General features: G+C 44.0%; 5 protein-coding genes across 5 annotated transcripts; 1 reads left to right on the top strand and 4 right to left on the bottom strand.

Annotated features, from left to right (window-relative positions):
• The first annotated feature begins 1,086 nt into the window (after positions 1 to 1,086).
• On the top strand, positions 1,087 to 2,175 carry LOC129589956 (fibroblast growth factor receptor-like). Its single transcript, XM_055484899.1, has 4 exons — positions 1,087 to 1,141; positions 1,202 to 1,518; positions 1,645 to 1,880; positions 2,028 to 2,175. Exons 1-4 carry the CDS (start codon positions 1,087 to 1,089, stop codon positions 2,173 to 2,175), a joined length of 756 nt encoding a protein of 251 aa, XP_055340874.1.
• Positions 2,176 to 2,249: 74 nt separating this feature from the next.
• Positions 2,250 to 4,132, bottom strand: LOC129590018 (uncharacterized). The gene is made up of 5 exons (XM_055484991.1): positions 3,865 to 4,132; positions 3,571 to 3,769; positions 3,177 to 3,406; positions 2,905 to 3,078; positions 2,250 to 2,838 (listed from the first exon to the last, which is right to left on the bottom strand). Exons 1-5 carry the CDS (start codon positions 3,944 to 3,946, stop codon positions 2,423 to 2,425), a joined length of 1,101 nt encoding a protein of 366 aa, XP_055340966.1. The 5' UTR covers positions 3,947 to 4,132; the 3' UTR covers positions 2,250 to 2,422.
• A 930-nt stretch (positions 4,133 to 5,062) lies between these two features.
• Positions 5,063 to 11,949, bottom strand: LOC129590002 (uncharacterized). The gene is made up of 17 exons (XM_055484954.1): positions 11,758 to 11,949; positions 11,076 to 11,661; positions 10,117 to 10,992; positions 9,014 to 9,542; positions 8,820 to 8,916; positions 8,728 to 8,769; positions 8,208 to 8,635; positions 7,811 to 7,970; positions 7,484 to 7,737; positions 7,131 to 7,386; positions 6,990 to 7,019; positions 6,810 to 6,889; positions 6,652 to 6,742; positions 6,373 to 6,585; positions 5,991 to 6,313; positions 5,554 to 5,786; positions 5,063 to 5,480 (listed from the first exon to the last, which is right to left on the bottom strand). Exons 1-17 carry the CDS (start codon positions 11,792 to 11,794, stop codon positions 5,309 to 5,311), a joined length of 4,407 nt encoding a protein of 1,468 aa, XP_055340929.1. The 5' UTR covers positions 11,795 to 11,949; the 3' UTR covers positions 5,063 to 5,308.
• A 253-nt stretch (positions 11,950 to 12,202) lies between these two features.
• Positions 12,203 to 14,953, bottom strand: LOC129590036 (mast/stem cell growth factor receptor-related protein Kit-like). The gene is made up of 10 exons (XM_055485011.1): positions 14,913 to 14,953; positions 14,466 to 14,683; positions 14,003 to 14,246; positions 13,899 to 13,934; positions 13,746 to 13,840; positions 13,589 to 13,676; positions 13,285 to 13,527; positions 12,846 to 13,156; positions 12,450 to 12,691; positions 12,203 to 12,393 (listed from the first exon to the last, which is right to left on the bottom strand). Exons 3-10 carry the CDS (start codon positions 14,082 to 14,084, stop codon positions 12,294 to 12,296), a joined length of 1,197 nt encoding a protein of 398 aa, XP_055340986.1. The 5' UTR covers positions 14,085 to 14,246; positions 14,466 to 14,683; positions 14,913 to 14,953; the 3' UTR covers positions 12,203 to 12,293.
• Positions 14,954 to 15,144: 191 nt separating this feature from the next.
• LOC129589955 (uncharacterized) lies at positions 15,145 to 19,693 on the bottom strand. Its single transcript, XM_055484898.1, has 7 exons — positions 19,359 to 19,693; positions 18,224 to 19,169; positions 16,930 to 17,754; positions 16,325 to 16,844; positions 15,751 to 15,862; positions 15,638 to 15,679; positions 15,145 to 15,563 (listed from the first exon to the last, which is right to left on the bottom strand). Exons 1-7 carry the CDS (start codon positions 19,624 to 19,626, stop codon positions 15,145 to 15,147), a joined length of 3,132 nt encoding a protein of 1,043 aa, XP_055340873.1. The 5' UTR covers positions 19,627 to 19,693.
• Between the last annotated feature and the right edge of the window lie 6,027 nt (positions 19,694 to 25,720).

Here is a 25,720-nt window from a genome sequence, read left to right as displayed (position 1 = left end):
CTCCTGAGCAGAACTTGCGCTTGGAAGTAAGACCATAAGTATTTGTGATTCAGTGAAAGAATCGGAATTATGTGGCTCAGTAGCGACTGTGTGCATAGTTCGACATTCAGATTGCCGGACGCAGTAAAGTTTTCATGGAACTTTATTGTACCACGTCGGATGTACTGGAGACAAGACACACACTCTGGAATTCCAATGCACTCTCGGCGACTCAGCCGGCTAGGAGAAGGGTGACGGTTGCATTGCCAGCGAACGACGGTGTGCAACAACCCCGCCTCGTATTTGTCGCTGTCATCCTGGATGTCCAGGGATATATCTTTCTGAATGACATTACGATAGGATCGGCACCAGGTGCAGTACATGCTGCTTTACGTTTTATTGAACTTATTCCATTCTAATCTATACATGCTTTGAGCATGTGACTAAGGAAAGCGCAAAAGTATTTGCTATATCCAAAACAAAACATGTCGTGATTATTTTTTCTTAGTAGCTGTCTCATTGATGGATTGGTCCACAGCGTGGCATGCAAGTACGTACATATATCATGTTGCCTGAACCTGCTTCAGCCAGTTGACTTTTTAATCCTGTTCTTAATTAATGTTATCTGTGTTAATGTTAATTAATGTTCTCGTTAGGCTTTGCCGGGGTTTCAGCAGTTTTAACCATCGGGATCTTACTTGGAGTTTACCATACTTTATTAAAAAAGCGAACTGAGGTTAGAATAAAGAAGACCAGTATCATATAATTATGTGAACGCTTGGTATCTCTCTCTCAAGCAGAGGCCTGATGCGAACCTCGAACAACTTCCGGCAACTTTCTTAGAACTGCTTCCCGTGTTTGAGCTGCCCAGCTGGTGTTTGCAGCAAGGTCAGAATTATGCACAAAGCTTTTACAATGGAACAACAGTTACAGAGTTACAGTCAGAACTTTACAGATAACCAGCGTCTCGGAGCAGGACGCTTCGGCGAAGTGCGGCTATTGTGGTTGACCTCGCAATTCGGAAATCAGCCAGTCGCTGTAAAAACGCTGCAGCGACAACATAGCGAAACACATCAGGGCAGTTTTATCAACGAAATGACGATGATGATGAAAATCGGCAAGCATCGTAACGTGGTCCAGCTCATCGGGATCATAACACGAGGTTAGCAACTCTGCGTGCCTCGGAATATGAAATAAGAATGATGACCTTTAATAAATTAAGGTTTATCTATTGTAATGGAATACTGTGAATATGGATGTTTGCTCACCCATCTTCGCAAAGAAACTATGTTCCCTGTGTGTTCGGCCAAGCTGTGCAAGAACGATGATTCACCGTCATCACAAGGGGAAATCAACGAAATGACTGGTTTCGCGTACCATGTGGCACGCGGCCTGGAATTTCTCTTCAACGGGCATGTTGTGCACGGTGACCTTGCCGCTCGCAACATACTACTGGATAAAAATAAACAAGCGAAGATTGCCGACTTTGGGCATGCCCGATTTGAAACCGATGCTGATTCGTTGATGCTAGAGAATCACGTCAGTGCAGAAAAATTTGAATTAGACAAAAAACAATAATATAATATCAAAAGGTCGCCCTTGATACGGTATTAAATTTTTTATCGAACATAGCAAAAGTTTCGCTGGTAAGTAATTCCTTTGTAGACCATCGTTCCCGCGTGTTGGATGGCGCCCGAAGTGCTGATTGGGACATGGACAGTGAGCACCTGCAGAAGCGACATTTGGTCCTTCGCTGTTCTGCTGTGGGAGATTTTCACGTTAGGCGCCGATCCGCATGAACATTTTGGTATCGACGTGGACGGTATTTCGACAGGTGCATTAGCTGAATACCTGCAAGCCGGCTACCGACTGCGGCCACCTATTCTGCTTCCGGAGCAATTGTATGTCTCGGTAGCCAAATACATGTAGTCTCTCATAGCAGTTTACTTTGGCAGTTAATTAAACTAATAAGTATGTACTTATTAAATAAGGAATGCTGTATTAGTACTCATGCGATAAAGAAGATTGACTTGATGTTTGTATATTAGAAAACCCATAATCAACAGCTGCTGGGAATTTCAGCCGGAAAATCGGCCCTCTTGCCAAGAAATAATTGCTTCCCTGGCGGCGTTACTGCCACCGGAATTTATGGAAATCTACATCTCGTGCGGCGAGGAGTGCAGCACAAAGCTGTAGTTTTAACATCTCGTTAGATGTAGTTTTCTTTTTGTGCTTCTGCCGAGTATCACTGCGAATAAGCTTGACTAATGCTTTAGTTTTTACGCTTTATTTCACAGTCCGACAAACATAGGAATTAGCAAAAAACGTATTATTATACAGATACTGAAAATTATAAATGTTTTCACCTTTTCAAAATCGTAGAACCATGAGACGAAATAACCCAACGTCCCTACAAAATCATTTTCATGGTTTAAGAGTAGCACTAATTCTTGCTTCGTGCTCGCAGCGCAATGAGCTCGGCGAAATCGGCTAATAACTGCCGGCACAACCGGCTCGAATCACGGGTGAACACGACAGACGAGGGATCCTCTCCAGCCGTCACATTGCGATTTAAAGTCAGGGTATTGCCCCGACAATCCACATACAGCGGCAACGAATCGGCATCCAAACAGGAATCTTTGGAAGTTGGTTGCCCGCTCTTAGTCTTCATTGTCGCCATGTCCGTCTCATTTGTTAAACTGAAGGTCGAACTGTGATCTTCAATGTGGAAAGATGTCGGTTCGGATAATACACGTGCCGTTGCTGTTAGGTTGGGCGTGGCTTGGGTGTGGAATGGTTGAGTGCTGGTCGTCGTGGCCGGCGGTTCGGGAGGGGGTTTGGTGCGGCTTCCTGGCGGTCCTAGAGAAAAACTCTTCGTACGCTACGGAAACAGAAAAAAAACGTGTGAAAGGTGTTAGTTTATACCGGTACAGAAATCCTGGTCTTTCTGCTGCGTGGCAATATCGGTTGCTTCAGGTATGGCTGCGAAATGTTCCGGACATGTTATTCGATTGCCCTGGCAGAACAGATCCCGGTGCACGTAACCCTCCAGAGAACCACAGTAGTAGAAGTCGCCGAAATGTTCACCGGTATGACTATCTAGACAGGTATTCGTTACAATTAGCTATGACATTAATTCCATTTCGTCCATGCATTGTACCGAATAAAGCGAACGTCTAGTACACTTTGATTTGTACCTTTCACAATGGTGTAGTCCAGTACCACCTGGTGATCCCGATTCGTTCGTGCCTGAGCAGCGTTCGGCGCCGGTTTATACGAGAAGATCAGCGTGGGTTTGCTGGAGTAAGTCGATCGCAGCTGTCCAGCCGATGATGAGGCGTTGCTTAGTCGTCCGCCTGGAATAACTTTACGAAGACTTCCACCCTCGGAAATTCTAATGGTGTCGTTCTCACGGATAAAAGACTCCCTAATTAATATTCCTCACTATTCACTTAAATTCTTTTGCTTAAATTAGAATTTTTACAGCTGAAGAAGAACGATATCCGGGCTAAAACCGATATCAGGACGGAAACCAAAATCAGATATTTACAATGAATATGAAGTATTTTATCGAAGCACTCGTGCACTTACCGAATATTTATGTATATAGCGAGTTTCGTATTCGAATTGGGGAAGCATTTCATCCAGGTGATCGTTACTTTGCAGTGATCCCGGGGAATTCGCCAGAACCGTAGCTGCCCGCCATAGCCGTCTTTGAATTTTGATGCGGCATTAGGGCAGGGAATCTCCAGGGTTTGCCCACACTTGTCTTCCAGAAACGTCGTACTCTCTAGGCCACAAAATGAAAATATTCTTTTACCATGTTAGTGTGTCTGTGTCGTTTTACACAAGCGTTCTAGTGTGTCCCTGTAGAGTTACACGCACCTAAAGCGAATCCTGATGCCGAATCCTGTAGTAGCATTAAGAGAATTCCCGCGGTCAATAGCATATACAACCTAATATCCATTTCTGACCATGTAAATATGTTCAGGGAATCAGGTATATCCTGTGATATTCGCACTGTGGATTATGAAATTTTATTACCGGTCAAAAATAAATTATCAACTAAATGTTATGTGCAAGCAAACACAAGAATCTTGGCAGAACGGCAAATTCCCCGGTGCTTATTGGAGTTATTCTTGTTTCCCACAAATTTTCCATGATGCGGCAAAGACTGTAGCATGAAGCGATACACTTTGCAGCAGACGTTAATGGCAGATATAATCTGTTGTTTCATAAGCCACCAGATCGTATCGGCGGCATGCCAGTTGGAAATTGCTTCTGTTTTGAAAATTTTCCACATTAGAGTACGGTATGATGTTAAGAATCAAGATGATACGCGCTACAGTTTAATGATAGAGATTAGAGGATACCGAATCCGTGTAAAACTACATACATATGTAATTGTACACGGATTCGGTACTTGAGTAATCGTAAGCTTTGTACTGATTGTACAGTAAATCGTTGACAGCGCAACATCATTTTTTTTAAAAATGTGGTAAAATGCAGTTTAAATTCGCACTGTTGCATGTCAGAAACAGTTCAAAAACATTTTCGAGCACCGTCCTGGTTAAATTTAATTTAATACTAACATGATTTTTGCATGTGTGTATGTAACAAATTTTTAGAGAACTAAATTCAGTCCATATCAGTTTTAAAAATATTTAAAAAATTAGCATGAGTGCTGCTTTACCGAAAGTGTTTGCTTATAGATAGGGTTGAAATTTAAAGACTTTGGGGCGAAGATGAAATAATTTTAAATGGCGTTTTTTCAAAGGGTTTTAAACGCACAAACGCCCTGTTCGATTTTGAAATGATGTGATCGGAAGCAATGTGAAATTTCGAAGGTTTGGTGCCAACCGTACACAGTATTTATGCACCTCGTGCGATCTACTTAGCTTAAATGTAAACATTTCGCGTTGCAGCCGCCATGGCCGGCAAGCCAGAGATAACGCTTTACTCAACCCCGCGTTACGCAAGACGTAAGCAAATAAACCGCTAACAACAAACCGGAAACTGCTGCCAGTGCCGGATATTTTTACGAGTATTACGAGCAGTAACCATGCTGAACCGTGGCGTTTAATATAAGCACTTCACACGTTTGCTAACATGCTCCATAATGATGGTTTGTTTAAAATTTAACTCCATAACACATGTTATTAAATCATCATGTTTATGGATGCTAAAGGTTCATTAGGCCTTCGGGACCAAAAATTTAACTCGACACTTATTGAAGGTCTTAACTGGTTCTAGTGATTTCAAAAATCTAGTACGGACACGGTGAATTTTAGTATGGACTATATAGCGAAATCATGATTCCAAACAGGGATTAACCCGCACTCTGATCACTAACAGCGTCATTATTTCGCTCATCTTTTTCACACGAGATGTAGACTTCTTTGGCTTGTGACGGTAGTAGTCCTCCGGTGATTCTCAAGAGTTCCCGAAAAGATGGCCGCTGTTCAGGTTTGAACTCCCAACACATCTTCACCATCTCTTGCCTACATTCAATAATAAACCGCTCCAAAATTATAATTCTATTGGAAAAAAATGAAAGTGACCATGAAAACCTACAGTTTTTCCGGCAACAGTGTGGGTACCGGTAACCGGCATCCGGCGTTAAGGTATCCCCACAACGCCGCGCACGTAAAATCCATCGCCGCGAACATCGCTTCATACGGTTTTGCACCTAAGGAGAAGATCTCCCAGACCAGAACGCCGAACGACCATACATCGCTCTGGGATTGGCACGGATTTACGGTGGGTGCCAGAACTTCAGGAGCGACCCAGCCTGCTGGAAGCAAGCTCTACAAAACCCAGTTTAATTAAAAACTGCATGAAACTGCGCTGCTACAAGCATGCTGGTTAATTTAATTTTTTGTTGCAACACTTGAGTTCATATCTGTCTTTATACCGTCCCAGGCGAATTCGACTGAAAAACTTTGTTGGTAATCCAACGTTAAATCGAGTAACCGCATGAGTGCAGTCTGAACAGAGTCTTGTACGCTTACGTTTTCTAACAAAGCTTTCGTGTCGAAATCTCCTTCAAACTTTGCCATCCCGAAATCTGCAATTTTCGCCCGCTTAAGACTATCCAGCAGGATGTTGCGCGCGGCAAGATCACCATGCACAATGTGGCCATTCGACAAGAACTCCATTCCACGCGCGACATCGTAAGAAAAAAGGACTAATCGCACAATTTCTTTCTGTACCGCCGAACCATCATACGGATTGTTCTTCATATGTGCATTGCACGCCGGAAAATTTGAAGGATCATGGAGATGGCCCAACAGCGAACCACCCTCACAGTATTCCATGACAATCATCAGCTCTTCTAAACAGGGTAAAGTTTTTAAACGCTCAAATTATTTTTCGACCAATTGTTCGACTAACTTTGTGTTGTGATGGCCAGTAATTCGACAACATTGCGGTGTTTCCCGACTTTCATGAACACGGCCATTTCCACCAGGAACCGGTCACGGCCCACCGTTGAGTGCTGACGGTTCAAGCGCTTAATGGCCACCGGCTGATTACTAGGGTGGTATGCAGTGGGTATCCAACCAAGTTGCACGTAGCCGAAGCGCCCTTCGCCAACGTGTCTTAGCTCTGCATTTGCATTGAGAAGCACGATTAATACGGAATTAATTTTTACGATGCAGTCCTCTTGCTTACCTAACTGGACCGACCAATGCGGCTGCTCAAACCGTTGAATAATTTCCCATGGAACAAATCCCGCTAACAATTGTCGGTTAACGTCCGGAATCTGCAAGGCACTTGCAAAATCTGGATGATAAACTTACAAATAAGCTGTTATGTTGGATATTTTTTACCTTCATATGACGTCGTACAAAGATGGATAGGGCTCCCGCGACTATGCTGGCGACGAACACGCCCAACAAAACCAACGCCACTGCAACAAATCTTTCCACATTTCACAATCAAGGACCTTACCAGTGACCTGCAACTGGCATCATCACATCGACTAGTTCTCAACACAGGCATTGGTTTACCTTGGTACCACAGTAGCGGATCCGTGGAATCTGTGATTAAAATGAAGTTAGCGCTCTGCAGGCAGAACCATCAGTGAATGTTACATATGCGACAAATGTTGCAGAATATCCAGATTCCAGATAACCTGCTTCATATGGTACCTTGTGCAACACGCAAGAGGATATCATCCAGAAACACAGTGCCCCGATCATGCAGCATGGCTACAGCAAAAACCAGTTGGTTGATATTGGCAGCGTCAAGCGGCGGTAGTTCAACGCCAACAGATATCCACTGCGAATCGTCTGTCCGCGGCAGATTATCGGAATTCCAGAGAATACTATTCGGGTGCAGAGTTCCCGTTCTGGCAAAGTACAGCTCGACATATGCTGTCTCCGTGTTGACGATTCTAATGCTAAACTGTAAAGGACCGAAGTACAATAAGTATCTACAGTATTACAAAAACTACCTTTATCAGCGTATGCCAGGCAATAAGCAATGGAATGGCACTATTTACTTGTAGCAACAATTTGCGTGGAGTAGTATCACTTAGCATGTCGACTGTGGCGATGAGTTTCGGGCTGATCAAATACGAAAACGCCGGCAGCCTCATCTGCGGATCATTCCATGCCAGTTCCGCTACGTTGCGGCCTGTCTCCGCGGTGCCGAATGCGACAGCGCTCCACTGTACTTGATTATTATCGTTGTTGCGCCATCCACACAGGTCGCCGTTCTCAAATGCACAGCTGTGCTCACCGCTCCAGGATGACCCTTTTTAAGCACAAACAGTACAGCTGCACAATGTACTGGCTAAAAAAAATCCTGGGAATCTAGGTGAATTTACTGAGTTCAGTCTCCTGTGGTATTTTGCTCGTCGGAGGCCCTATTAGCTTCATGGCCGGACAGTCGATATTGTAAGTTAAAAAGTCACACTCGTTGTCCATGGTCACATCATCCAGCAAAATGGAGATGTTCTTGGTGACGGCTGACGCTCGAAATACCAACTAGGATGAAAGTATCACTAACGAAATGTGTTATCATCGCAGTGCTTGACACTGATTCACTACTACAGATAGTTTGTCATTACTGTCGTAACAGGGTAACAAACGATGCAATAAGATTAAGAAATTAAATACTATTATTTTTTTACCCATATAATAATCGGTAACACAAAGGAGGTGGTGCTGCTTAAACCATAGTATAATACTTCGTAGCCCAAGCAATCGAAGAAACCATCTTACTCTAAATGGAAATTTCATACACAAGGGAATTTCGACAGTCTTCCATGCGCTAACTTCCTGTTTTTCGGCATGAGTCGGCAATGGGAATGAGGAAGCGGGAGTCTGTCTGTCCATAGATGAATACGTCCATAAGCGGAAAACGTCATTCTGTATTTGCGCCAACAGTTCCAAAAATACCCGCCCAGTTCCCTGGGTGCGGTACGAAAAGCGCATAATCTCCGCGATTGGGCCGTGATAACTGGTATGCATTTCGCTTGTGCTTTTATCTGCAGCGGCCGACGATGCGCTGAGCACTGCATATTCCGGGCCGATTACCCATGATCTCTTCCCGCGCTCGGTGCGATGCGGACTGCTGTTTACGCTCCAGGCGCACGCGGTGTTTTGGAAATCGCATGAAATATTTTTGTAATTGGAACTGTTGCACGATTCTGCAGTAATATATGTTTCAGTTGGGTTAAAATTATCGAAGAAAACGACAGAAATAAAATCTAAGTATTACTTCACAACGAACATTTGGTACCTGGTACAGGAATCGTGTCCGTTTGCACTGGCATAGTGTGTCCTGTAACAGTAACGGTTTCATCTTGACAGACTCTCCGTATTTTTGCTCACCTTCTTCTGCAGTGTACCAGATGCTGTTTATGGCAAAGGCTGCAGTGAGATATGGAGCAGGCGTTTTTCTCGGCAGAAATTCCACAAGCAAATGCGCCTAACCAAGTAGCGACAAAAAATTCAAAATACAACCTAAATTAATTCCATTCATTCAAAAACTTCCAAAAGGTATACTATTTTCTACATTTTTTCACCTGGACAGTGCGGTCATAAAAAGCCGATGGAAAGGTCACAGTCAGTCCAAACCATTCTCGAATGTCGTTCGTAAAATTGAACACCCTTATTACCACCACTGATAAATCTTGCGCGGTGCTGTTGCTAATCGCGACGGTAACCCGGATGGGTGCTCCGATCACTGTGTAGGAAATGTGCAGCTGTGAAGCTGGCCGGACAGTCAACGGCGTACTAATTACCGTGGCACTGGTTCCGTTCGTCAGGTCTAGCGCGTTGGCTTCGATGACTAACGCCAGGAGCGGATGGTAGTCGCCAGCACTGGATGTTTCGGCTGTACTGCAACGAACCTTTTGATTCGGCTGACACTGCCACCCACAAAAATTTGTACGGGCGGTTTGCGCCGTATACGAATCACAGGTGATCGCCGTGCTTGGCTGTACTGCGGTGGGTATACAGCCAACAGGGTCAAAGGTGTCGGTCAGCGTCGTTATAGCATCAGATTCTTGTTTCAAGACCAGTTCGTCGAGCCACAACGATAATCTGGGGTTCCTGTCAATGATGCAGAAGAATGAGTAGTTTCACGAATTTGTAAATTTTGCTGTGCAGTACTAGCATTGGGGTGACATCTTCAGAAGTACCATTATTTAAAAATTTGTCTTCTTTCGATACTATAATGGTTTTGCAGTAATTATTGAACCGATAAGGCCCTTCGTTAACGATAATATCGTTAGTGAAAGCTAAAGTTTTGATAAAAATATAACGATATGCAACTTAACGTAGTTACGGAACTTTCGGCTGCATTGATTTTCCGTTAAACCCAGAGGTTCGGTCTCTTGTGTGGAAACCAAAAATCACGGTAGTTTTGGTAACGACCGTCAAACGTTGCCGATACCGAAACTGGAAAGCCGTTAAGACGGGCAAATTTACGCGGTAGTCGTCCAGACTGATTCAGGTATGCAGTGTATTATACGAGAAACAAGAACCCCGCCAGTGCGGCCACTGAGTAAAAACTTCAGCCTCAGAAAATTCTGGCATCACCGAAACTATTCGGCATCTCTCTCAAAAACAGCCTTGTTTTATCCCAGATATGGAAACTTTCCCTCGGGCGCCAACGATAACTTACATCGTGAACTGCACATAAAAAGCCAACCGGAATCGACCTGGTAAGCATAGTCCAATGCGGGCCGGTAACCACTTATAGTTCTGTGAAATCATTGGCTCCTGAGTGCGCATTTTAAAGCTCCACAGCATTACACCGCTCCCGTCAGCGTACTCCGCTCGTAACCACGCTCGATTAACGTGGTGGTCGACACGGTAATAGAAGAAGAATTCTGTCGGTTTTCGCTGAACAATCTCCGGTGAGAAAAACGGTCCGGCTTTCCACGGTCTCTCATCGTTGAACACAATCAGCTTAGCCTGAATAATCAACGCGCCCACACCGGCTACAGGAACCGGGATAAATTTTTTGTCAACATCGTCAAAAACATGCCGGCCAATGACCACCTGTCCTTCTGGGTCATCTTCCGATAATTGCCATCCACAGAAATTCCGGTCAAAACTACATGAAACCGTTGGAGACGTAGGAAACTCGGATAGCAATGGTTCGTCCGACAGCGGCGTGCAGCCCTCACTGTAAAAGATAGATTCGGCTTCGTTAGCCACGTAGATGCTGTTCAGTCGCACGGATGTACCGGGACGCAGCACCACTTGGAGGATAACGCGGATGTTATCAGCCGCCCGCAGGTTGTCGGCGTTGTTGTAAAACGGGCTTATTGAAGTGCCGGTGTTCTTTCTAATTACGATGCGTAGCTCGGTTTGGTACGTGGACAGTGCAACGTGGTAATTAATGAGTATCTTCGTGCTGTTCCGGACATTGATACAAGGACTGATCAGTGACGCCATCGTCAGATGTGCAATTGATTGGTTCTTGGCTAGCAAATACCGATGACTGTTGAAAGCGACCTCTTCTAATGCAGAATCAACGTTAACCAACCGAAACCTGCAAAGTAGTGCGATAAATCGGTAAAGCGTATGCACTGACCGCTTGGGAATCGGTTAGTTTCGGAAGAGATAAATGCTTACTGGGACGTTGCGCTCCGGTGATTGGACCAGTCGCAAAAGCCGGTCTCGAACGTACAGGAAAGTGCCGGATGCCGGCGGCCCGGTTTTCCCGGCCCCCCATCTTGTTCTCCAAAATACACGAAGTCATCCAGCGCCACGAGGCCGCCTTCCTTCTTAATATTGGCCGTGAACTGCAACCGAAAATCGTAGTCCACTATAACCGGAATTTCCACATACGCCCACGTGATATCATGCACTCCCGACTGGGGCGGGCGGCGTTCCCATATAGCTCTTGAGCTGCGCTGTTCCGTCGGATCGGTGATATTAAGGAATACTGAGTCGTAGCCTTTGCGTAACGCATACCAGAAGGCTAATGATGTATTACGGGGAAGAAATGAGGAAATGGGTGCTGAAGACAAAGTGTAGTGGCCGAGTGCGCCGTTTGTTGTGCTGACAAAACTGCCGTTGTGCTGAGGGAGAATGTTGGTGCCACCGACGAGAGCCCAGCGCAATGTGCCGGTATCCGACCAGCCGCAGAAATCCCTATCAAAGCTGCAGGTGATGATTCCAGCAGATGGGGGCTCTGCTTTGGTGAATTGGAGTAGTTCTGTTATACGGATACAGTTGCTTTTGGTATGAGACTCAACGACACCGGGAATTAATGCAACGATTGTTCTTTTTTTTATTTTGTAAGTAGACTTACCAAGTAACAGAAACAGGAGACGTAACGCTGAGGACATGTTTGTTTCTCAAGATGCTATTAATACGGATTATAAATTTAGCGTTATCCCGATTTCAGCCACTCTAAGAATTTTTTTAAAGCGAACGGCTGTTTATCAGAAGGATGTATGTAGGTACTCTATGGTAAAACCTTCCCTTGCCAAAGTCCGAAGTATTAGCTGCGCACCGGTGTGCAAATTGTGCCGTCAAAGAAGCTAGAGGATTTTCTGGAGCATCGCTAATGTATAGGCAGGCGATAATGAATCTGGGGCAACTGTCCTATATTCTGTATATGACTTTATCACCGAATTACTGAAGATTTATTAGGTTAACAACGCAGCTTATCTCTTCATATTGTTGAACTTGTAAAAGCGGTGGCGACACCATACTCATGCTGTCGGCGCCATAATGAACTCAGCCCAATAAACACAGTCATTGTCACTTCCTTGAAATTATCACCGCCTGTGTAAATATTTTTGTTTTGACCTCATTCTAATGCTGTTGAAAATGCACAAGCAATTATAATTCCGCCATGCAGGCATGCATGGCCACCACAATGTCCTTAAAAGCCGGTCGCTCCACGGACTCCCATTTCCAGCATTCAGCCACCAATGTCGACCTATCAACATAATCACTTAAGCATAACAGCATAGTGGTTTCTCAATAATTACGTACATCCAGCGTGGGCAAATAGTCGGCAGTGTCAACCGCTTGCCATCTTGAAGGAATTGGAGCAGTACGCCTAGCTGGTTCTCTAGTCCATCGGGAAAGTGTTCCGTATCCGTGTATGGCAGCTGGCCGAACGTAAAGCTCTCCCAGACGACAACACCAAACGACCACACATCGCTCTTTTCAGTGTAGCGCCCTTCCATGGAGATGAGTGTTTCCGGGGCCATCCAGCCCAATGGCAACTTTACCTAATCCAAACGACTGATAACATGATGTTTTGTCGTCAAAGCTTTTGAATATCGCTTATTACGGTCTGTACTTGCAAAGGAATTAATACTGTGGTATTACTGCTTTAGAAAAACTATTTCAGAGACAACAATTAGATTTGGACAACGGACTTACGTTGGAACGTTGTAGAATGTATTCGCTGTGCGCTCTGGCTAAGCCGAAATCACTGATTTTTGCGTTGGCATTATCGTCCAGTAATACATTGCGAGCGGCTAAATCACGGTGGAGGATATTACGACCGGACAGGAACTCCATCCCTTTAGCCACTTGGTATATTGTCCATAATAAACTTCTCAGCTCATTTTGGAACTCAGCTTCGTCTGCAGTTGGGTTGTTTGCTTTGATGTGCGCATAATTGATTTTGTCGTGTAAATAATTCAGTAGGCATCCATTTGCACAGTACTCCATTACAATCATCGGACGACCTAACAAATGATGACACTAGTAACCAACACCGGAAAACGATCTCTTTTCGAATTCTGAATTTTTTACACGGCTTGTGTTTTGACTCAAAAGCGCTAGTCAAAAGAAACTATGACGGATTAAGTTTAACCTTTGAGTATCACTCCAACCAAACTGACAGTGTTGTCGTGTCGGCCCGCCCGCATGAAGGTAGCCATTTCCGCCAAGAAACACCGCTCGTCGTCTCGTGTATGTTTGTCCATCAGAAATTTAACCGCTACCTGTGTGTGGGCATCCAGTGATCGTTTCGGATAGGCTGCTGTGACGCGTGCAAGTCCCACGCGACAAAAGCGGCTATCCATACCACTGTCCACGGCGTCCAGTGGTTTATCTACTACACAACAAGTTCTATGTTAAACAGCCTGAGGCGACGTCTGCGGTGTGCGTAGTCGTACGTAAGGTTAGTAAGTTAGCAGGTAGTTCGAATTCCTTAAGCAGAGACAATGGAACATCGCAAAAAGATATCCGCGTGTAATATTCCAGCTAAAAACTAGCAAATATTAATAATGCTTATAAAATGCCAAGTACAATGCATACCGTAAATAAACTGACCTTTGAATGCCATCGGCTGTACCAGACCACCCCGGCTAATATAAAAAGTAAGCCGAATGCACCCAAAACATTCCCGTAAACAGTTGCTGAATGCTCTGAAAAAAGGCACCTACATAACAGAGAGCCCATTTCTAATGTACACGACTGACTAACCTGATTTATCGAGATTACTATCGTCGGTCAAGAGGGCTGTGTGAAAAAGGCTTATTAAGCTTACACGTTTACGTGAATTTAATCTGTGGACTACGAAGCCATACTATCGAGGTTGTTGTCGTATAGCTGGAAATCGTCCATCTCGATGAATGAGTTATCTTCGAAAATTCGCACTTCCAGGATCATCCACAATGCCGATTCGGTGTCCGATAGATTCACCGTAACGGTTTCCCAGTTGGGAAATTCGTTAAGTTCACTGTTCCATAATCCGACCGATGAGAGAGTTGCGTTAGAAACCAAAGCTAGCTTCAGTTGAACTACTTTTCCTTCGGAAGCTCTGTACCGCAGCTGAAATGTACAACGCGGCAGTCGTGGTTTCTCTATCTCGACTCAATGACGTTCAAAAAGAGATATATTATTATATCTACTATATTTAATTTTTTTAAGCCAGTGCACTAGGATCAAAATTCTGCTATACTATATTAATGCATACTGTGCGTAATTAATTTACTCGGGAGTTCACATCTGACTCGTTAACCACATTGGAACGTGTTGGCAAAATCTTACCTGAAAATGGCAGCCTTCTTCGCAGAAAATAACCGGACTAATCAAGTAAGCGGCGACAAATACCCCTTGCACTTGGGAACAAGTGAGTATGGCTACTAAATTGCCGGTTGGAAAAGACGGCGCAATGCTCCACACGGTCGGTTCGGTATCGTTACTGATCCAACCACAGAAATCCTGTCCGTCGAACGTGCAGCTCACGTTGCCAAACAAGGACGGTGCTGGAGAACAATTATTAACTAATTTGATAACAGCTTATTGGGGGCGCATTTTTGGAAAACATTGTGGCATATTCCTTACCAAAATCGCCTTTAAAAAAGCGTTCTGTGGAGAACAGGTGTAAGTGTAGATCAAAAGACCACGACAAAGCAAAACGAAGCCACGATACTGTATATTTTTAAAAGCCGGCTTTTTGCAAAATATTATTATCTCTGTAAATAAGTAACATACTTAATAGGGGATCAGTGGCTGCCGTTGGAAAAAATGGATCCTTTGGTGCCCGCAGTTGTGCGCATACTGTATTGTGTGTAAGTAGGGCGCATTCATCGACCAGCACTATATCGTCCAAAGCGGCCACATAAAGGTCATTAGTGGTGGAAGCTTCAAACACTAACTATAACGATCCAAAATCTGGCATTAGTTTTCCAGCAAATTTGCAAATTCGAGCAACGCACCCACATGACTACACTGCACTGACCTTGAATGGTACTTTTAGGCAAAGGTCAACCTGAACATTCTGCCATTCTCTGAGCGACGGCCTACGCAATTCTGTCGAGTCCCACAGCAAGTAACGATTGGCCATACTTTCTGCATGCAGTCGTAGGTAGTTCAATCCCGGACCAAAGATGAACGCAGAGAAATTCAGTGTCGAATGAGTTGGACCGATATGTCCAGATTCCAGAAACGCCGTGCTTTTGTTCGTTGCATTCAAGGCCATAAATGTACCGCGATTCGGCATATGATTCACGTTGACCATAAATAGAGAATATTCCGCAGGATCTTCCACGGCTATCCAATTGTTTTCGATGGATTGCCAACTGCATGAATCGTTGTGTTGGAAGGTACAAGTGATGTTGCGATATTCCATGTCGTAGCAGGAAGCTGTGTATACACACACTTTCATGTAAAGCGTTATTTTAACTTTACAGACCTTGCGGCAGATTCGAGACGTTTACCATAGTTCGGCAAGCGATCTAACTGCGCATCCGGGCGAAAACCTGTCTGACGCAGATACTGTTACGTAATGGTAACCCGATGTTTTAAAGCACTATTGAGCGCAGTAAATTACCTGCATCGCCTGTGTACCAGACTTGGCTGATAGCGAAGTCTGGGGATGCATCGGCCCTTTGCCGTTTCGCTTGTACATATCCGGCCGTTGGGAAAGTTACTCTGATAACAGTCTGTCGACGATGTGACACGATTTACTATGTTAAACTGATAAGCACTTTCTTAATACACATGCACAGGAAAGGCCAAAACAGTTGTAAATCGGGTAGTTCGCATCGGTTCACTGTTCAGTGCTTTGCGAAATCCCCGCATTTTTGTGCCTCAAATTTTACACATATAGAACTTACAATTTAGAGCAATTTTATTTCCGACCAGTAGACCATTGGAACAAAACTTTGATGACAAAATCGGCGCTCAATAATAAAATCAGCTTCTCTAGTCTGCCCAAAGAAATTCGTTGTTTGCGCCGCTTGCATCGCAGTGTTTTTAACACACCTCACTGCGCTTTGCACACATAAATAATGATTCAGTAATTCGTTTGTACTTTAAGCGATATTGTCCTAAATTGTGTCCTTGATTTATTAAGCATAACACGATAATGTTAAAAAGTGAAAAGGATAGGGTTATCTACTTACCTTAGCATTGCGCGCAGTCTGATTAATGAGGACATCTTCAACAAACCATTCTATCCTTCTTGCAGCGCCATAACGCCTTACAGATAGCAGACCAACTGTTGTGTTCAAATTGGAGCCTAGCATAATTATCGTTTCAACAACGACTGGTCTCCGACGCACTAAATATCGTATTTGCAGTTCATCTCCGGCTACTATATCTCGTTCTGGGCTGATTAATTCGAAACTGGTATTCTTTTGGGTGCTGTTAACACGGTACCCCAAAGCCAGTGTGTCGTACCGATGACCGTAAAAGGTATTTACAATCGATTCGATCTGTATTATGACGCTTGGATTGCTGATTATCTCCCATCCACAGAAAAACGGCGGATCGGACATTGTGAGCATCAGATGGTCGCATGTCCACGATGTAACAGGTGATTGTGGAATATCGTCACGAATATCGGACGAATTATCGTTAATGCGCTCATTATTTAAAACCAACTCATCGATCCAACATCCATCGCTATTAAGGTTGCTTTTCCTAAAAGTATGCAGTTAAAACCTTGTATTGTTTCCTCTTCTCGTCCTTCGCAAGCGAATCAACAGGAAGTAAGCAGTGTACTTACTCGAATCGTACAGTGAATTCCAGCGTATGAGCTTCCTCCGTAGAATAACTGACTCGTACAAACAGCCACCGATTAAACCGCCATTTGGCTTCGTTATTGTAATTATATACCCAAATCGCGTTCGATGCGTTCTCAAATTTCGTGTACAGAGAAACCGATTGTACGTTAACGTAAACGCGGAAGAAGAAAAATATTTGGCTTTTTCCTGTCCCTTGAATAACCGGTGACCGTAGCGGTCCGATGATCTTGTTACTGGATGAGTTTAACATTAAGGCCACAGCTGCGCCAGTCCCTTTGTATGGTGCCGCTGTAATATAGCCGTTTGCGATAGAGAACCCACTGGGACCATCGTTTATCCAACCGCAAAAATTCCGATCAAACGAGCAGCTAACGGTCGTCGTTTGGGGATAATCGCTAAGTAACGGTTCCAGCGGATAATCCGGGCACTGATCCGATACCTTAGCCACCAGGGTTTCGTGCTGCAGTAGGAGTAAAGGCAGCCGGGCCGTAGGGGCGGAGCCAAACGGGAACGCATGTTCGATGACAATGCGCACGGCTTTGACTGGTTGGAGCTGCACGGCGGCATTATATGCCATCATTCCCACGAATTTCTCGCTGGAATTGTGGTCAAACAGTTTTACAATGAGTTTATTGCCTTCAGCTTCGGTGTGCCCGTCATAAAGAGTTGTGGGCGCAATAATGTCGATGCAGTTGCTGACCAATCGGGCCACCGACGTCAGAGGACTGGTTTCGGTCGTCGCTACCAGGTCGAATAAGCCGGTTTTTTCATATGTATGGTCCTCTGGGAAGGGCTGCCTCGTCCAACTACATATATGCAAAGATTAAGATGATAAAAGGTTTTATAAAGGACACTTCGGTGCAGTAGTGCAAAGAATCTATACGGGTTCGTGTTCAACAAAATTTTACATCGATCACAGCTAGTTATAATTTAAACTTTACAATAACCACTGTTGATTTAACATTTATGTATTGAACTAAATGCTACCTGTACCTATGTCAGTTCACGGTTGTAACAGTTAGCCGTAGATGGCAACTCATCTGCACGTAGAAAAGCGACGCAGCTGCGCCACGCTTAATAGTAAACTAGATGGTTGTTAACTGCAACAACTAGCACTACGGGCACGAGAACCAGATTGACTCGGATGAATGAATGCGTTGGTGGCTCGAATAGATGTGATCTCGAATTCAATACTTGTCGGGTTCACCAATCGATTTTAGGCAGAGCGTCTGCGTATCTGTACCTGAAAATAAGCATTCTTATAATTTTCTTTACCGTGATGACACGCTATACTGTTCGCTCCATCCGCACAACGAATGATCGAAGGTACAAGAAATTCCCGTACAGGAATCATGGCGCACCACACTATCATTTAGCTCTCCATGGTATACGAAATTCGCCAATTGTATTTCTGCTCCAAATTCATCCAGTGCAGCTAAAAAGCGCAGCGGCACACCGACTTGCAGACAAAGCGGCAGTTCCACGTGGATCCAGCGGCCGACATTATCCGCCGCTGATTCCACTTCCCATACCAGCAACACATCGTACATTTCCACGACAAACAACTGCAGCAATTCGACCCGAACATCGCTGAACCGATACCAAAAACTGAAAACGGTTGTCAAAAGGTCAGCACGCAGCAGTGGGACAGTGCCCAATCGAAGACTGCGGTTCTTGTATACAGGATGTATACCGGTATCGTTGTGACGGGCCACCAAGTACGATTGCTTCCCGGCAGTTTCCCGGTGAAAATCTCCATCGAAGTAGTTCACCCAGCCACACAAATCCGCAATAAAATCGCAGGAAATCGTTTTACTAGAGTGTTGATAAGTAGTAAACGATGTGACGATATTGTCCACGGCGAATGTGTCAACTGATCTGCCGGCCATGTAGCGAAAGATTAGCGCCGAATGTTCACTGGTGCCCGTCACTGTCAGCGCCGCTTCCGCATAATACCAGGGCACCTCCTCACTGGGGTAGTTTTTGTGAACATTATCCCGTAGCATCCACAGGGGAACTTCTTTGACATCACCATGCAAAGCGATTTCTCGAAGAACTAACAGTAATGTTCCCCAGCCTTTTGGTACATAGTACCAGAAACTGACCACCATGCTTAACGGCTGGTTTTTCCCAGCGCTTTTCAGGTTTTGGCTGGTGATATCCGTCCAAATTTCAGCGTTATCGGTACGAATTGCCTTCGGGATGTACATGAAATTTGTTCCTGAAACTAGGGCTAGTAAATCAATATCAACAATGGTTATTTTTGTGATAGCCTAATGAACTTCAATGTTATCAGCAAGAAAAACACCCTCCACACAAATTTCGTGCAATGGGTGGCACGAAATTCCTGTTCAACTGCACCGGTAAACAAAATAGTTGTATGTCCACCTAATCAAATGTTGCTTTTTACCGTTCAGAGTATGCATGCTGCTGCTGCTGGCATTATCTGCGTGCTGACTGCCCGACACGACCCACGATACATTGGAATTACTGGTAAAAACTGTCCAACCCGGACATAAACCGTTGTCAAAATCACACGAGAATTCTGTCACAATGTCCTGCTGCTGCAGTCTTGGTGTGGATGCGTACAGTGGATGCGATCCGCAAATGACGATGTACAGAATTAATGCTTCCGCCGTCAACATTCTAGACAATTTTTTGTGAATCCTGGTAAACATTTTTAGGTTTTTAGACACTGTAGAACATTGATACGAAGTACAATGCAGCTGCGTACGTAGCACTTAATTGTTTGATATAATTTATTGCAACACTAATTTTTCTTGTTTTGATTACATATTTCCTTGAGTCCTGGCCACTGTTTACTGTTTACACTGTTATCATAATGCCATGCGGTAACACTGCCCTAGTTAATTGCTAGTGTTTATTTACTCGGCGTCGTAAACGCGTGCGTAGAATTATCTTGGCCAAAACTGGAGCGCGCCACGGCAACTACAAAGCGAACTAGCGGCACCAAAGCTAGGTCGTTGTGTCTGGAGTTCGAGCAATTTTTAAATAAATGTTGAGTACACTTGATTTTGTACCAATACTTCAAAATTAACATGCTCTCACAAGCCGTGGTGACTCAATACCGAGACGTCGCAGCACACGTGCAGTTAATGCAAAAGTCCTGTTAACTGTAAATTCCATTCCGAAATTTACGGCATTAATATCCCCAACCGCGATACCGCCTGCCTTAAAAATGCAGTTAACGTCGTTTAGGGCGAAATGCGGACATGCCTAGGCCTCGTATAACCTGCTAGTGAAGCCATCAACGCTTTTTGCCTTTTTGTAAGGTTTCGTCCAGCAGTTTTCTCATTTCTGACAGAATTAGGATTATAATTTAAAAGATTTTATCAGATCATCAAACAGTGTTCGTAAGTTCTAGCATATTTAATGGCGGACGTAGTTGCGATCACTAGACATTACGAACAGTTGCAGATGCACCGTCCTTCTGCCTCTACATAAGTAGATTCGCTTGGAATCGTGGCCTTTGTATAGTACAGTATCAGTACTTCGACATTCTCAATAGTTTAATCAACTGATTCAATTTCGCCGTATAAAACAACATATTAGGTAACCACAATACACCTCAAGTTTCCCCGCACAGTGCATCAGAGCCCGTGCAATGCACTGCACCACAAATTCTATCAGTTGGTCAAGTGATTATCATGTGGATTTATACAGCGAAATTCATTAAAATAATCAGAATGCCGAAGTATGTATAAAAATCACTGTAGAATCTTTAGACAATCAAACCTTTTTATTTATGTTTACTCAGCGACATAACAGCCAGTCAGTCCACTACGGCCAGTATTGCACAATCAAGACTTAAAAACCAACCAAAATCACTATTATCAACAACTTTAGACTATTTTACAAGGAAGCCGGCAAGCCGTTATGGTAGGCGAGCCTCTACTCGAGTACTGCGAGCTCATTAATTTTATCCACTCCTGGTATGGATAATTACTGTACAAGAATGGCATTTGACGTCAGTTAACCAGTGTGATAATGTTGAACGGGAGGGATGCGGATTTTCCGGCTGGGAAGGAATGAAAAGAGCTACCAGGCTGTTTATAATAACACCTCATGGGCAGATTATCGCTTGGCGGGAAAAATACCGTGGCTACACATTTGTACATACTGGACCCAGAGAAGAGGCTTGCGATTTCTAACGCTTGGAATATTTAGCCAAGTAAGCTGCTCTTCCGGACCGGCGTACTTGACGTTGGCACATCGTAAATAGCAAGCGGCAAGTAACCGAAACTGTAGATTGTTCTGCCCATCCAAGACACAAAAGGTACCGATTTCTTTGATTATCGGGTTTTCCTGGTAGAAAAGGTCGGCTTTCCGCTAAGTCAACTAATTTGTTTTTCCACCTTTACCGCAATAACCACTCACACATGAGATTTCTCCAGTGAGCGCATAATCTGCTGCATATAATTTGCTTTTTATAAGTCACCCGTTGTCAGAATGTTTCCAGGACATCATGCTACATTGTTTAACAAGAAAACACCGATAATGCCCATTTTAGCGGGGCACGGATATAGCGGGTTCAATAAAATCCAGGAACTTTTTACAGAAACTTGGCAGTTATAATGGAAGGAAGACGTTTGTCCGCGTACTGCCAAGAAGATTCCAAGGGTTTAGGATCATTTAGCAGCCATGCTGATCTGAAGTCGGAACTACAGTTTTTTCTACAGTACTTCTCCAATCCCGTTTCTACAGTACTCTAAAGTAACTATTATTTTTCATCATTATTTTAAAGCTCAGCACAAGTCTTTCGGCAGTTTTTCTAAGCGATTCAGCAAGCTGTACTTATCATGATCGAGGCAGTCAACAATACATCTGCCGTCGCCGTAATTCCGGTATGGATGCAATACCACATGCAAATCAAAATCTGGTACGTTTTCATGATGTCCTTCATAATAATCGGGACGATATCCAGTACGCTCCTCATAATCTGCATCCTGACTTCCCGTGTATGCTCCAAATCTCGAGCGCTCCTACTGAGCCTCCTTGTAGCCGTGACCTTGCAGTGTGGACTGGGTATCCCCCTAATGGCTACCGCCAGCGAAGGAACCCCGTTCAACCGGCCCATAAGCGATCGGTTTTGCCAATGGGCGTTCTGTATCTTCCTGTGTTTAACATCCTGGATCGACTGGGCTGACTGCATGATCGCCGTTAACCGTTTCATCGCCATTTGTTTCCCCCATTTATATCCAACATTTACCAGAAAATCCGCATTATACACCATGAGCATTCTGCCGGTATTGGTCGGATTCACTCTGACCGGGATGCAGATGGCGCAACTGGCGGGCGTCGTGAAGCGGCTGACAGTGTGGCGTTCCTGCAATATTGTTTACAACAGTCCAGTTTGGTCCGGAATGTATACGATTATTCCGTTTGTCATACCCATCGGAGTGTCGTGCCTGTGTTATTTATGTGTTTTCCTGATGATTGTTTGGCGACGCTGTGGAGCCGGTGCGCCGCTGGATGAAAATATCCCGGGAGGACATCGACAACGACGGCGTTATCGCAGCGTGTACATCTTCTTTGCCGCGTTCGTATCTTACAGCAGTTGTATTTTACCGGGACCAGTCATTGCGTTCTTGTTTAGTCGGTTGCTATCCGAACCGTTTCTGCAGCTAACGCTTCGCGTGGTTGGGCTCGCTGGCTTTGCCTCGATTTCGGTATGCGGCATCCCGCATGCTTAATTACTACCCGTAGTACTTACGTTTTAGCACGTGGAGAGTGACTCGGCAAATTCGTGTACGGAAACTTTCGCTTTCGCGCACTAGAAAAAACACTTATTGGCATTTTTTATGGTATTCTGTAGCCACATGATTCGTGCATTTACGTTAAAAGTGTCTGCGCCCGCGTATCCGGCAGGAGATATAGATGGGTGGATGGTGGACGTTCTATGAAATCGCAGCCACTTTCCTGCCGGTTACATGCACGCAGCATCCGGTTTGGGAGTTATGGCAGTAAGAAAATTTCAAAAAGGTTTAATCCAACCGGGTCGTATCTCTTTATGGACTGATCTTCATGAATGGCGTTCGGCACCGAATCAGAGTTTCAACATTTGTTTTTCAATTTTAAAATGAATTTTAATTTTTTAAGTCCCTTTCGTATTTCCAAAATAATGGGAGAGGTTTTGATGGATGTAAAAACCGTCCTCATACTTATGTGCGCAAACGTGCAGAGATTGAAGAGACTGGCGAATCACAGACTTTTAGTAAGAAGCACACCCGCAGCGATTTAACTTTGTGCAACCTTGATTTCGCCCATAACTCCCACGCACAAGCGGCTTTCACGTACGCCAATGTGTACAAACCATTTGGTTACCGAATATCATAAACTGCTGAAAAAAATAGTCGGAGAGTGCCCGAAGACGGAAGTTCCCGGCATGTTGACGAGTTTATCATGTTGTAGCCGGTCACTTCTCAACACCCTAGTGCTTTTCCTTTCTCAGGTTGTATATTTTATGCTTCGGATTGATTATCAGCAGCAGCTATGGCAGTTAGGTAAGAAACTGAGAGTCCGAATGCTGTCGCTGGTTAGATCTTTCGCTCGCATCGATCCAGCCCGAGATTCTTCGTTGGATCGCGCGGTTAATGTCGCATCCTCTAGTGTTCAAGGCACCGACAGATCAAGATCAGGTTGGTGACTTCATAAGCCACTAACTGCTAATATTTACAGTTTCTGGGCTCTTTTACAACCGTGTGTCGTAGGAGGGTAGTATGACAGACCACTAGAACTATACGAGTAGCTTAGAAATGGAATACTACAGTGCTATTCATTTTTTAGATATAATGCAAATGCGCACGGGGAAAAACATTCCCGAACGGCGGCACCAAGGCAGTGGTCCCCATGCTAATAAATTATTGTACGTGTGCTAACATTATTCCCGATAGCGGATTCCATGTTGGCCATTTATCCTTGTGACCGCCTGTTTTCTTTGCTCCTCGATAGAAAGAGAATTACTCATAATGCTTATGCAGAGACGTGTATAACAATACGATCAGCGGACAACCGCTTAAAACTCCCCTGTATAATGCTTAAAAGTGTAATGTTGCACCTTTAAGTGGGTGTTGCATTTTGTTGAACTTAATAGATTACAGTCCATGGGATTTCTGTGGATATGTAACTAATGATGATCGTCGCAAAAGCTAGACATAAAGTGCTGTAGTCAATAATCGGCCAGATCTCATGTCCATTACGCGATATTTGTTTGGAGTTACGTATTTTATTAATATTGTCGAATTTATCAGTTGTGTATGGGATAAAAGTAGTCCTACATCAAAATATTCGTATAACAATAAAAGTATTTTCAGCTGAGCGGTGTGCTGCGCGGCACTACTAACCTTCAATTACCGATTTGGAGCCGCCCGCCCCGAAATAAACTCGGGTTACCCCGAAACTCGGGTTATAGAAATAAACTCGGGTTACCCCAAAAACTATCGAGCATTTGAAAGAGATTAATTTATGGTAGCGGCAAGTCTATTTTCTATGTTACAGTACACGGAATTTTCCTGATTTCCGAAAGCGCAGTCTACAAATATAAGGTACCCTAATAAGCGTCTCCTGTATTAGAGGCGTTCCTTTCCGCGCCCTGTGTATTATAAACACCCTTTTTAATTTGAGATAATACACAGTAGTATTATAAATATAGCCTCGAACTTTCCTATATTTGTTCTGGGAACGATTTTGGAACAGACCTCTCAGAAAAACTTTGCACTGATGCGTTTTAAAGCAAATCAACCCTCGGGTATAACGTATATTATTTTTGTCGCTCTATAGGAGTAGTAAACAGTTTAAACTGGTAGTTGTTGCGGTAGATATTATTTATCATGATAACTCTCGTGTTAGGCCATTTGTTAATTTTACCGGTGTTTTGAAATATTAAGTCTGTATGTACAGCTTATCGAACGCCATTGCGAATTTATCGCAGTTGAAAATATATACTATATTCAAAAACCAAACCAAATATTATACAATCGCACTTGAAAGAACTTTGTAAAATTACACATATACAGAGCGGATTAACAGGATAGTGGTTTTATTTAGCCAACAGCATCAGCTGTTGATACTCAAAGATTTGATGGAGTAGCGGTGATAAGCATCCCGGCACTGACCACTTACTGCAACCGGCATACATTATATTATGTAATTGTACCGTACTTGCTGCTGATCCACGGCTGCACAAGCAGACACTAGACGATCAAGCCGTCGGCGGCGGCGTAATCACCCGCGGACAGCAGGATGATGGCCATGGCCTGATAGCATAATCTATTCTAGTCAGATCAGCCATCTCGTGAACCTTCTCCAGTAATCTCTCGAACTGTCCTCCCGATTTAATCGTTACGCTACCGGCTGCGTAAACGCCCGCTTTGTGGCCCAGGTATGGCAGACAACGGCCGGTTGTCATAGTATACTGCGCATATTTGGACGGTTCCAAGATTGAGGAATTTGATAAAACCGGCCACTGCAGGAACTCGAATTTCGACTCAATCAGTTTTGGACATTCTCCTCATTTCTGACACACAGTACGTCACACGCAGTCAAACGATTGTACAAATTATTTTCTGGAAGGCGGAATTTTTTTCATGTATTAATCAGTTTTTATATATACGGTAGCGGCTGTATACAGCACATGGGGAGATACAGAGTAACACAGTGATAACAATTTTGCCCCGTTTGGCATAAAATCTCCGTTAGATTTTGCTATATAATATTTTCTGTTTAGCCTACTAAATTTTATGCTGTTAATTT

The sequence above is a fragment of the Paramacrobiotus metropolitanus genome, unplaced genomic scaffold (assembly GCF_019649055.1).
Source record: "Paramacrobiotus metropolitanus isolate TYO unplaced genomic scaffold, Prichtersi_v1.0 Parri_scaffold0000038, whole genome shotgun sequence".
NCBI classification, from domain to species: Eukaryota; Metazoa; Tardigrada; class Eutardigrada; order Parachela; family Macrobiotidae; genus Paramacrobiotus; species Paramacrobiotus metropolitanus.
The sequence above is the reverse complement of the archived record's forward strand: the minus strand, read 5'-3'. Positions and strand labels throughout refer to the sequence as shown.